Source organism: Amphibalanus amphitrite, unplaced genomic scaffold (genome assembly GCF_019059575.1).
Source record: "Amphibalanus amphitrite isolate SeventyFive unplaced genomic scaffold, NRLGWU_Aamphi_draft 000269F_arrow, whole genome shotgun sequence".
Classification (NCBI taxonomy): domain Eukaryota; kingdom Metazoa; phylum Arthropoda; class Thecostraca; order Balanomorpha; family Balanidae; genus Amphibalanus; species Amphibalanus amphitrite.
The window spans coordinates 450,042-463,082 of record NW_024881764.1 but is presented as its reverse complement, the minus strand read 5'-3'; the positions used below and the strand labels follow the sequence as shown (position 1 = coordinate 463,082).

Below are 13,041 nucleotides of genomic sequence, written 5' to 3'. Positions count from 1 at the left end.
CTCTAGATCCGGGAGAGCCGCAAGGGCGGCCGCCCAGCCGCCGCGGCCGACGGTGACAAATATCTTCAGCCTGTCTGGGAGAAACTGAAAGTATTGGATGTCGGCGGGAACCTGAACTGTAGCTGGCAGAAGTACCCGACTCTCCTGCCGGTTCCTGGTCTGGTAGTTGTCGTTGATGAGTTGTTGGGCTACCAGAAAGTCCCGCCACTGTTGGTTAAACATAGGCGGGGGGAGCACCAGTGGCGGGGCCCGTCCACCGGGCGCTGGCTGGTCGAACCCAGGCGCGGTGTCGAATATCTGGTTCGACGGCTGGGAAGAGCGAGACGGAGGGGGCGGCTGCAATAGCGCCGCCGCTCGACGGGTAAGCTGAAATACTTGCATGTTTGATGTCTGCATTTGTTACGTGATTTGACTCCCCTCTTGTATTGGTTTTTAAAATCTAACCCTGATCTGGCCTGTCTGGATAGGTGGCGCCACTATCGCCTTGGGTGGCATTTATGATTACAGAAAATCTTATCTAGCGTACCAATTATTGGGTTTAGGGCAAATATTTTGTTATCGCTCATCATATAATGAATCAGCGCCATAAAATATTGCTGTCTCCCATCGATTCTAGATTATCGACCCACCCTACTACGCAAAGTATCTGCCCTCCCGTGCTGACAAGTTGGCCCCGTTGTACGAGCTTCTCCGGAAAGATTCCAGATGGCGCTGGGGCACCGAGCAGGAGAAGAGTTTCCAGTGGGCGCGGAACGCGCTGACGTCGGACTCGCTCCTGACGCACTACAGGAGTGGCCAGCAGCTCGTCTTGGTCTGTGACGCCTCTCCCGTCGGCATCGGCGCGGTACTGGCGCATCGAGAGGCTGACGAATCAGAGAGACCGTTGGGGTATGTATCGCGTACTCTGACAGAGTCAGAGCGCAGATATGCACAGATTGACAGAGAGGCACTAGCCATTGTGTTCGGCGTGTGCAAATTTCACAACTATCTGCTCGGAAACCGTTTTAAGCTGGTAACGGATCACAAGCCACTGTTAAGACTGTTCGGGGAACATCAGGACTTACCGACCATGACCTCTGCCAGGATCAGACGGTGGGCGCTGAAGCTGTCGACCTACAGTTACAGCGTTGAGCACAGACCGACTGATCGCATGGGAAATGCCGACGCTCTGTCTCGTCTTCCGTTGCCCTTAAACAAATCATGTGAACCGGAGGAGCTGGTTCTGATGGTTGACAGTCGCGTAATTGACGCAAAGAGGATAGCCCGACTCACAGCTACCGACCGAACGTTGAGCCGAGTTCTGCAGATGGTGCAGTATGGTGATTGGAGTGAAGGTGACGATGTGCCACAATCATTTACCGACAGGAAACTGGAGCTGTCAGTCACCGCAGGCGTCCTCATGTGGGGACACCGTGTCATCATTCCAGAGAGGGCACAAGGCGAGGTACTGGCCGAACTACATGCCGCCCACCCCGGGATGAGGCGCATGAAGGCGTTGGCACGAGGCTACGTCTGGTGGCCGGGCATCGATGCCGCCATCGAGGAAGCCGTGCGGAGCTGCCAGCCATGCCAGGAGAGCCGCCCAGCACCGGACCGCGCACCGCTGAGTATGTGGCCCTGGCCGGACCGCCCGTGGTCCAGGATTCACATTGATTACGCTGAGCCGGTAAGAGGACGGTACGTATTGGTTGTGGTGGACGCCCACTCAAAATGGGTAGAGGCTGAACTGTGTCACAGTATTGGCTCGAGGACCACCATTGCTCAATTGAGAAAGATGTTTTCACGCTGGGGCCTTCCTGATGTACTCGTGTCAGACAATGCAACAGCATTTACTTCTGAGGAGTTCCAGGATTTTTTGCGTGAGAACGGAGTAGAACACAAAACGATAGAACCAGGACACAGTCAAGGGAACGGTCTGGCAGAGAGGATGGTGAGAGAAGTGAAGCTGGCGCTGCAGCGCTCCGGCGGGGGACAATGGGATCTGTGTCTCGCAAACTGGCTGCTTCACCAACACATTGTCCCTCAGTCAACAACTGGTGTTCCGCCCGCAGAGCTGATGCTGGGCAGGAGGCTGCGGAGTAAGCTGGATCTTCTACGGCCGAGCATCCGGGCGACGGTGGTCAGAGGTCAAGTGAGACAAAAACAAAACCACGACGGTAAGCGCACGCTTCGAACTTTTGATATAGATGACCAGGTTTATGCAAGAAATTTTTCTGTGGGTCGTCCTTGGGTACCCGGCACTATTTGTGCGATCGATGGACCAGTGTCATATGTGGTACGATTAGAAGACGGGAGATGCTGGAGACGCCACGTCGATCAACTTCGTGAAAGGGAACGAGACTCAAAAGAGATCGATCTCCCAGTCGATGAACTGAGACGCAGACCCCTGTCCACAGGATATCGTCAGCTACCTGAGCTGAACCGGAGCGGAGAGGTGACACCTGGCGGCAGCGCTGACGGAGGTCACACGTCTGTCTCTGGCTGGCTACCGGCTGCCGCCGCCGCTGTTCAAAGGCCGCTCGCCGCGGCGCACGTTCGGCCGCCGGCACCTGGTGTTGCTGCTGAGTCGTCTGCCGAGCCGCCTGCTGGGTCGTCTGGCGAGCCGGCTGGTGCTGGTGCTGGGCCGGCTCCGCGCGAGGTCTCGGGCGCTGCCGTTCCGTCATCGCCACTATCTGGCCGGGTGCCGCTGTTGCAGTCCCAGCGGACGGCTGACCTCATCGGGCCGTCGTCGCGGCCCGATGACGCGCTTGTGTCTACGGGCACTCGCAGTGAACTTGTGCGTCGCTATCCGACTCGTGTAAGGAACAAGCCAAACTTTTACGTGGGAAAGTAATGTACGGTAATTGGGCGTGGTCCGCGCGACGACTGCGCGTGCGCGGGAACCGCGCGGCGGCGCGCGTGCGCGGTGCGCGTGCGCACCGCGCCTGGTTGTTATGCTGTACCGCAGTGTCATCGTCCGCGCGGGTCAGTTGGCCCGCGCGGCATTCTGAAATAGACCGGCAGACCGAACAGCTGTGTTCCTCTACAAGAACCATTCGCCAAGTTTCCTAAGTACCACCTGGAGTCGAGTAATAACAACACTTATGTCGTCGGGTGGTCCAGACACTAAAACTTGGGTGTCGTCCTCATATTGAACGATTTTGCACAGCCCGTGGACAACAGTGGGAAGATCATTAACAAATAAGTTGAACAGAGTCGGTCCCAACACACTCCACTGGGGTACACCAGAGGATATATGACCTATGCCATCGTCACAGCCTCGCACATATTGGGTTCTGTCAGAAAGGTAGCTTGCGAACCAGGGTTGGTCTATGCCATATTGGGAAAGTTTCTGCAGCAGGATAGCGTGATTTACCGAATCAAATGCCTTGCTGAGATCAAGAGATACCAGGATACACACCTCTCCGTTGTCTACAGATGACCTGATAGTTTCTGTCAAAGCAACGAGGGCATGATCTACGGAGTGGTATGCTCGGAAGCCAAATTGTTCACTGGCGGTCCCAGGGGGGGGGGGCCACGGGGGCCATGGCCCCCCCTTTGGTGCTGAAAGGTGGGGCCATACTATCTTTTGGCCCCACCTTTCAGATCGAACAAAAGTACTAGAAAAGCTTTTCGCATGTTTCATTTTCTTTCTTGCGCCATCAAAGGACGTAAATTTCACTCATGAGTGGGCTCAGTTTCGTATTCTGTCAATTTGGCGGTCAGCGTCGCTGGCACCGGTTCACGAGTATGGCCGGATCTTATATGGAATATCAGCGTGGGTTTACTTGAGGCTCTCGTAGGCCCAGCAATGGCTGGCATGAGACCCTCTTCGGCAGTGGTGGGTGGGCCCTGCTAAAGGAGATTGGCTCTAAGACACTAAAGTAAGACCTCATGGGTTGGTGCTGTGCACCTCAGAAGCCCGGTGGTGACGCCGTATGCCGGCTTGGTTTCTTAAGGATTAGCGTGGGAACTCCGGGGCCTGCATAGAGTTTGCATGAGCTAGTATGTAATCTCAGAGGCATGTGTGTAATGTGTACACAGTGGCGGTCGCGGGGGGGGGCATCAGGGCCATGCCCCCCAAAGGTCAATAAAGGGGGCCATCATATCATTTGCCCCCCCCCCCCTCAAACAACCAATGGGCCCCCATATAGGTGTATGGGGCCCTGGCAATTATTCGATCGTCACGAGGCTCAAAAACCCACGCCCAGCTATTAATATAGCTCCCACACCGGTCTTTGAACGTCCTACACTGACCTCTGAGGGAAGTTCAGTGGCGGTCAAGCGCCCACGTTGACCGCTAAGAGCCTACATCAACCTCTGAGACCCCACATCTGGCCTATGAGGGCCCCTAACCGGCCTCAGGAGTCCCAACCGGCGTCTGAGGGTCTCACACCGGTCTCTGGTGGCTTTATTTCTGTCTGTGGTGTCCCAAGACGAACCTTTAGGTGCCAATGAGGGCCCCGCACGGCGCACTGGCTGCTGAAGACCCGATGCCGGCCTCTAAGGGCCTGCATTGGCCTGTGAGGAGGGCCCATCTTGGCCTTTGAGGGCCCTCTGCTGGCCTCTGGGGTCCAACGACGGCTCATGCCGGTCTTTTAGGGCCCCACGCTGACCTCTGAGGGCCCATGTTGGCCTGTAATGACCCACATTAGCCTCTGAGAGCCCAACTCGGTCACTGATTGTCTCAAACTACTGGCCTTTGTAGTTTGCAGGCCCTGTACTGGTCTCTGAGGGCCCTAAACTGGCCTCTACGTGAAAACATACATGGGTGGGTTTCTGAAGATCAGAGGGCTCACGCAGTCTCCGGCACAGCCTTACGTTGGTCCTGATCGAGATTACTTTACGTCCTGATGGTCCCGCGCAGATTCCCTCATATTTCGACGTCGGGACCCCATGAGCCGGTGTGGGTCCTGGGGCTGGCAGAGACTGATGAAGTCCTTAGGGCTCAGGGCCAGTCTTTTTAGCAGTAAGACTAGGCAAGTTGAGTGAGCCCCAATAGAGCCGTTTCGAAGCCCCGTAGGAGTCGCGCGCGGCCCTCAGATGCCAATTTTGAAAGCTCGGAACCTGTGGGGGGTCTCCAGAGGTCGGTGTACCTACTCTCTCCCGCCGCCACACAACTAGGTATGTTACCTATATGGGTAAATGTCATAGTCTGAAAATGCTCTCTGGGTTTCACATGCTTGTTCAAAGCAAGAGGTATCTGTACTTTTCCGAATTGTTTTATAGTGGTAAGGTCATGAATCCGCGTGCCTGACCTTCCAGTATACCTATGCTACACCGATCCGTCGTCATGGTGCAGTGGGCCGACCGGTGGAAGCACCGTGGGACGGGAAATGGAACTGGTGATTTTGCCCTAAATTGAGCTTAAAGATTTCACGCAAGAATCAGATGGATGAAGCATAAGTAATGCCAACTGCGCGGCACCTCGTGGACGTAAAAATTAGCCGATCACCCCCCCCCCCTCCCGGTGACGGATAAATGTTATGTCCCGCGAGTGTGACATTGGCCCCCCCTTTTACTAGCGGCTGCGACCGCCAGTGAAATTGTTCGTTTGATAGCACATGGCAGTCATCCAAGAATTGCTGAAGCTGAGTAGAGACAAGTCTTTCCATAACTTTGGCTGCCACGTTCAGAAGGGAGATAGGTCTATAGTTCAATGCTGTTTTAGTATCACCCTTACCCTTGTATATGGGGACAACCTCTGCGACTTTCCATGAAGCAGGAACACTTCCACTGGTAAGAGATGCATTAATTACATGTAATAATGACGACAGCAGCCGCTCATTGCAAGACTGAAAAAGTGAAACAGGTATTTTATCTGGCCCACAAGAAGTCCACATATTTAATGAACATATCACCGATTTCAATTCAAGATAAGTTGCTGGACGCAGTTCAAACATGGCTGAAAGGACTCTGGGCGGCCCAGATACCGAACTACCAGGGACACAAGAACCAGTGGTGGCATGTAAACAGCCCCCTGTATTAGCCCCCACAGAACAAAAGTATTGGTTGAAAGCACGGGCCGTGTTTTTGTCCATGAGTTTAGCTGTCTTAAATTTACCCAACGTTATATTGATAAGGTTCCATGTGTCTCTGCTAGAACGATGGGTTATGACGTTTGCTTCAAACTTCAGGCGTCGCTCCAGTGAAATGGTGCTCCGCACTTGACGGCGCATGCTTTTATAGAGCGCAACATCTACCGCAGCACCAGAGCGACGAGCAATGCGGAGTTGATTGGTGGTGTCGCGTATGAGCTTTTTGGCTGTTGCCGATATGGCGAATCCACATTTGTGTTTGATTTTCGCTGTGACAAAAGGAGCATAATGGTCAAGTATCGGGACCACGATGTCGGTCCAGCCTTGCCAAGCCTGTTCTGGGTCATTAGCAGTAAATACAGACGACCAGCAGACTGCACTCAGGTCTCTCGAAAACGTACTGACGTCAATGCTTTGCCATTTACGGTACCTTATCACCTTAGACGGCAGCCTGGACCGCATAACTTTCACTTCAGCAATAATTATATTATGATCAGAGACAATGCAATTCTCTGAGGTACACTTTGTAACTAGAGAAGGATCACTAGCAAGGACAATATCAATAAGAGTTGCTGATACGTTTGTAATGCGGGTGGGGTGGCTTACACATTGACACATGCCGACATTATTGATAAAGTCCTGTAAAACGCGAACGTGATATAGATCTGGGCTCAAAAGGTCACAATTCAAATCTCCGCACAAAAGCACTTGCCTTCCTTCAGAAAGCAATCTTTTTACGGCTACCTCAAGAGCCTCAAAGTCATTTTTAATTCCTTCGTGCGTGGGAGGCCTGTACGTACAACCAATCACTAGGGCACGATTATGACCACACTTTACATTTACCCATACACATTCAAGGCGACTAGAGGTAGGAATGGAGCAGCCAGCAACTTTGCTAAATTCTAAGTCGCTACGACAATATATAGCTACGCCACCACCCCTCTTTCCCCTCCGCTCGTGCCGACAAGCCAGAGTAAGGCCAGCTAGAGGAACGTCTGGCTCGCCCCTTATAAGCCATGTCTCAGAGAGACACAAAATGTCGATCTTGTGATTAGTTACATAATCAGATATGATGTCAACTGAAGGTACTAAAGAGCGGACATTAAGATGCCCAATAACCAACCCATATTTTGAAAATCGAGTACGATTACGGAATATTTCATTAGCATTTTCAAGATAGCATGATGCTTCACTGGGACCAGAAACAACATGTAATTGGCGATTCAGCCTAAAAAACCGGCCACTTCCCCTGCTAGCATTTGCCACACATTTCTGCAACCACTCCTGTTCAAATTCAGCCTTGATTTGTCTAGTCCTTCATACACACACTCACTGAGCCGAGGCCGTAAGTCCAAAAAGCGAATTCCCTCACAGTCACAAAGTCTCTCGATCTCGTCATTCAGATCGCTGCGTCGTTTGGACATAAAGTCATCCGGTGAAGTCAGATCCTGTGGCACTGAGCATAGCACCACGCCCCTTACCTTCTCCAGACGTTTGGCAGCCCGTACTACCTCTGCTATGCAGTCAACCGTGTAGTCTACACTCCGGCGTGCCAAGTCGTTGCCTCCGATGTGCAGGACTAGGTCGACACTGACGGCCCTGCAGCGAGCCACCGCGCTGCTCAGCGCTCCCAGGGCACAGCGCACAGTGCCCCCACGGATGCTCTCGAACACAGCTTCACTGCCCAAAAGGAATTCGTCCCTGGCTGCTGCGGCGATGCGACGAACGTTTTGACAGCCTAGCAAGACTGCCCCGGTGTGCGGAACCGGGCTGCTGCTACGGCTGCTGCGTCTCCTGGAAGAAGTGACGCCTCTCCTAGCTTCAGAGCTGGTGTAGCAGGACGATACAGAGGCAGAGGTCACTGGAGCCGTGACCGCGGGCGGCACTTCAGTACCAGGCGTCCAGCTGGAGCCGCGGGTCATATGCGACCCCGGTATCCCGCTAGAGTCAAGCTTATCGTGAGCTTCAAGCGCCTTGATGTGATCAGAAGTCGTTCGGTCATTCAGCGTCGGATCAGGTGAAGTACGAGCTGCAGAGCCCACTATGCGATCCACTGTAGTGTGTTTTACCGTTGGGCTTGGCGCGATCGTAGTGTAATGACTTCCTTCAGACATCATTCTGGTCAAATCGTCCACCTTGCTAGATAGATGGTCTAGCTGAAGGTGGGTTAGGCGAATGGCCTCCATCACGTCCATCAGTGTCACTCCCCAGAATGATGGTCCTGGGACACCTTCATCCACAAAGTCAGGACCGGGGTTCCGTTCCACGCCTCCAATCACTAGGAGAGTGAGGATTAAGGCAAGTCCAAGAGCCACTGAGTCTTGACCAAAGGACCTAACCTCCCACGATTTTTTGGTTGACCGGACATTAAACATTCCAATCCGAACACGGTATGTTTGTGGGTCAATCATTTTTGCTGACGGATTCACTGGAAGCAGTTGTCGTCTTCAAAGCGCGTGACGCACAATAAAACCAACGGTTTTCGGCAATCAAGTCGAAAACAAATTTACTAAAAACAACCAAAATAACCGAAACTTTGGTAGTTAATAAAAAAGTAGCTTTGTAATACTCAGCTAAGTATTGACCTCCTTCAGGATCTCCGTTAAATTAGGAATAGTTCCATGTAAGTCATGTTAGGCTTAAAGACATACTCAAGGTAAAAAAGCCAAAATACTAGAGGACTGTCAAATGCGTCCGACCCCTTCAACAGCTCAAACTGATTCCAACCGCAACCAACACGGCTGGTTGCGGTTGCGGTGGCTGAGTCCGGACTGGGCCCGTCCTCCGACCCTAATAGGCACCTGACTTGCCTCAGCGCCATCTACCTGAAACTCCCTCAGGGCGTATTTTAAAGGAAAAGTGCCACCTTCGTGAAATATGAAGATATCGTTGCTTTTCATTTTGACATTATTATTTTTCATGTTCTTTTTAAATCTGGTGCCAGAAGTGCATACTTCGCAAAAAAGTATGTCAAACTATTTAACATATTGGTACTATGTTTGTACTCTCTACCGCACCTTCTGTATGATGTCATAGCGATGACATCACACTCAAGCCAATCAGCCTTCAGAAGACAGTCTCGTCGGCTTGTGTCAGATTAGCTGATTGGTTAAAGCTGAGCTGATTGGAGCTGATTGGTTAAAAACCAAAGCCTCGCCGCGGGTGGCTGTATTACAGGATAAGAACGCATTCCTGGGATAAGGACGCATTCCTGGCATATTTTCTTTTAAAATTGCCGATACCAACAAATGGAGGCCGAAATCGGCCGTAAGGTGGGACACTCTCGGGGTTTTCGGACACGGGCTACAAGATGGCCATCTCAGTTTCAAACCCCATGTTAAAGGTGACCCTTTTCCTTTAAGGGATTTTCACTGGGTCGGCAATCACATTTAGGGGCGGCATTTTGCACTCATAGGGGCGGCACTTGGCATCTGAGGGGGGCGCCATACCTACTGATATTTAATGACAAAAAAGACACGTTCGACGGTTCTTTTATAACTCTTTCTAAGTAATGATTTCAGATTCAACCTACCTAAGCTCAGCGGTATTACGTCTATTTTTCCGGGATATAACTAGTATTTCTCGTTATTGATGGAGTTAAGTGCTTGTGCGAGGAACATTGTAATAGTTATTCGAAAATATATAATCATGACCTTTCCTCGATATTGAATAAAAAAAGTGCCGAAAAATGTACTTTATTGACAGAAAGTATGTGATATTTCGGCCACTGGCCTTTGTCGAACATATATAATCAAGATAAACAATACTTTCGTTTCGCCGCATCGCGTTCCAACTGCCTCTACAAAATTACGTACATCAGTTCGTGACAAAATCGATATCGTACCACTGTAACAAAGTATTATAATTCCGTTGAAAGGTGAAAACTCTATCTATGAGTACACAGGTTTAGATACACCTACCGGCCAATAACAATACCTATAATCAGGTTTAGATACCTTCATAAAGCTAGAAAATCATGACAAAGGCTTTAGACCGAAAGAAAGTAAGGACAGTTTAAGACGAAATTATCCTAACATCTGTGAAGACCGCGTGTGGAAGGTAAGTCTATACAAATCAAATGAAAACAAGCACATCAATAAACAATCCAAATCACTAATACATATCTCAAAGCAGTTCGCACAACACATATACACACATGTACAATGTACATACATATAATTTCACAGGATAGGCCATGACGAGTCGTTATTGTTTAGACGTGGGCGGTGGTTCCTGATCATCAAAGACTCGGCTATTTTTCGATCCGGGTGGTCCTTAGACCTGTACATGACTTTCACAGTGAGAGGTACTTCGCCATCTACTGAAATATTAGAGTGGGAGGCCTGGAAATGCTCTCCCATGGGAGTATCTGGAGTTCTATTTTTGAGGTCACGTACATGCTCGTTGAAGCGCAGTCGCAGGGGGCGCTTCGTTTCACCTATGTACACACAGTCATGTTCATTCTGGCGACAAAGTTCACATCGAATTTCATATACAACATTTTTCTGTGTACAATCCCCCATGAACCCAGTTGAACATGTGTGGCATCTCCTACCCCCCGGACAGGCTGGCTTCGACATAGCGGATCGTACTAGTTTGTTTTTTATTTTTTCCTTGCTTTGCCACGCCAACCGTATGTCTAAGCCTGATCTTTTGAACTTGCTTTTAATCTTGCACAGCAGCTCCTCGTCTATGTGTCTATCACACATGTTCAACTGGGTTCATGGGGGATTGTACACAGAAAAATGTTGTATATGAAATTCGATGTGAACTTTGTCGCCAGGATGGACATGACTGTGTGTACATAGGTGAAACGAAGCGCCCCCTGCGACTGCGCTTCAACGAGCATGTACGTGACCTCAAAAATAGAACTCCAGATACTCCCATGGGAGAGCATTTCCAGGCCTCCCACTCTAATATTTCAGTAGATGGCGAAGTACCTCTCACTGTGAAAGTCATGTACAGGTCTAAGGACCACCCGGATCGAAAAATAGCCGAGTCTTTGATGATCAGGAACCTCCGCCCACGTCTAAACAATAACGACTCGTCATGGCCTATCCTGTGAAATTATATGTATGTACATTGTACATGTGTGTATATGTGTTGTGCGAACTGCTTTGAGATATGTATTAGTGATTTGGATTGTTTATTGATGTGCTTGTTTTCATTTGATTTGTATAGACTCACCTTCCACACGCGGTCTTCACAGATGTTAGGATAATTTCGTCTTAAACTGTCCTTACTTTCTTTCGGTCTAAAGCCTTTGTCATGATTTTCTAGCTTTATGAATGTATCTAAACCTGATTATAGGTATTGTTATTGGCCGGTAGGTGTATCTAAACCTGTGTACTCATAGATAGAGTTTTCACCTTTCAACGGAATTATAATACTTTGTTACAGTGGTACGATATCGATTTTGTCACGAACTGATGTACGTAATTTTGTAGAGGCAGTTGGAACGCGATGCGGCGAAACGAAACTATTGTTTATCTTGATTATATATGTTCGACAAAGGCCAGTGGCCGAAATATCACATACTTTCTGTTAATAAAGTACATTTTTCGGCACTTTTTTTTATTCAATATCGAGGAAAGGTCATGATTATATATTTTCGAATAACTAGTATTTCTCGTGTCATAATGCGACAAATGAACTATAATTTGACTTTACGAAAATTAATTTAAAAATTTTACCTGAGGTCAAGTTCATGACCTCACCATAAATAAAACATGTTGCATACCAGTCGATCCGTATCGTCAAGCTTAAAACATTCACGGTGTTTTATGGCTCTAAAACAGTGGTCGGCAGGTCGCACGAGTGGTGCCCACTTTATGGGCGCTGGACGGGGCCATTACCCCCACTTGTCATACCCCATTGCAAGCCCCATTGCTTACATGCAAGGGTCGCTGATATTCGGCCATATCCTTTGACGCCTCTATTTTTCTGCATCTAAATAAAATGCAACACAATTAACTCTTTTTTATGGAGAGGGAGAGCGGGTGGAGTGAGGATGAAGTCATACATTTTTTATTCATTAGTTACTCGCGTAATGAACAGCGTATTGATTTGTAACGATACGTTCATCCCCCCCCCCCCCAAGTTAATGAATGGTATACCTACCTACTCAAATATTTTCGTGACCCCAGTGACATTTTCATTGAGTTTTTGAAATTTGAATGACCTTCACTCGGTAACTTTCTCTCCGGATCGGCCGGCGGACAAAACGCAAGCGAAGACAATGCGTTGAGTCCGGTGCTCGACCAACTGAGCTACGGAACAGGCAAATGCTCACCATAGATACACCGACTGAACGATCCCTTTATAACTTCAGCGATTGATAAGACAAACAGTGTGTAACTGTATATATAAAATGTAAGTCTCGAAATTGCTATGTCTTTGACCAAAGGTAAGGACAATTTTGCGACCCTTCCATTAGGTATAAGGAAATGGGAGAAAATCAGGGCATGCATGCCTCTTTTTATAGGTAGACAAATGTCAAAGTTAACGAATTTAAACATCATAAAACAATTAAAAATGAAACACTTAATCGGAAAATTGCCACCCACGACCCCTCGTTATGTCCTTGAGGTCATGTCAGGTCATGGAAGGCCTCCAGCAGTTTTTCAATAACTTCTGATAGAGACATGCGACATGCCTGAGCGATGAAAACACCTTAGATGATTTCAGTTTGACGATACAAAACGACTGATATGCAACGTGACCTTTACCAGTCAGGTCATGACCTGGACCTGAGCTCAAATTTCCCAAATGACATTTGAATGTCAAATTATAGTTCATTCGATGCATCTCGACGAGAGGAGCACAGTACTGAAAAAACAATGTCATAACTTTTGTGAGTCAATAATTATTACAGTAAAAAGGTTCTTCATTAAAACAGCTCAGTAGAGGGGCGGAGGGGGTCCACTGTCCATTCCAACCCTCCCCGGCCCGGCACGGGTTAAACTAGTTGTGCTCTGGAGGTTAAGCCGTTGATGTTAGGTCAAGTCTGAGGACTTTATAGGAA

At 49.2% G+C, this 13,041-nt stretch overlaps 1 protein-coding gene across 1 annotated transcript; it reads left to right on the top strand.

The window, feature by feature from the left end:
* Nucleotides 1-252: 252 nt before the first annotated feature.
* Nucleotides 253-3,009, top strand: LOC122386983 (uncharacterized protein K02A2.6-like). Its single transcript, XM_043376760.1, has 2 exons — nt 253-2,156; nt 2,397-3,009. The coding sequence occupies exons 1-2, from the start codon at nt 1,070-1,072 to the stop codon at nt 2,831-2,833; spliced, it is 1,524 nt and encodes a 507-aa protein (XP_043232695.1). The 5' UTR covers nt 253-1,069; the 3' UTR covers nt 2,834-3,009.
* Nucleotides 3,010-13,041: the final 10,032 nt, after the last annotated feature.

Coding starts and splice junctions, on each gene's coding strand:
- LOC122386983 (XM_043376760.1), top strand. CDS start 1,070: ATGACCTCTGCCAGGATCAGACGGTGGGCGCTGAAGCTGTCGACCTAC. Junction 2,157..2,396: donor ACAAAAACAAAACCACGACG/GTAAGCGCACGC, acceptor CCCTGTCCACAG/GATATCGTCAGCTACCTGAG.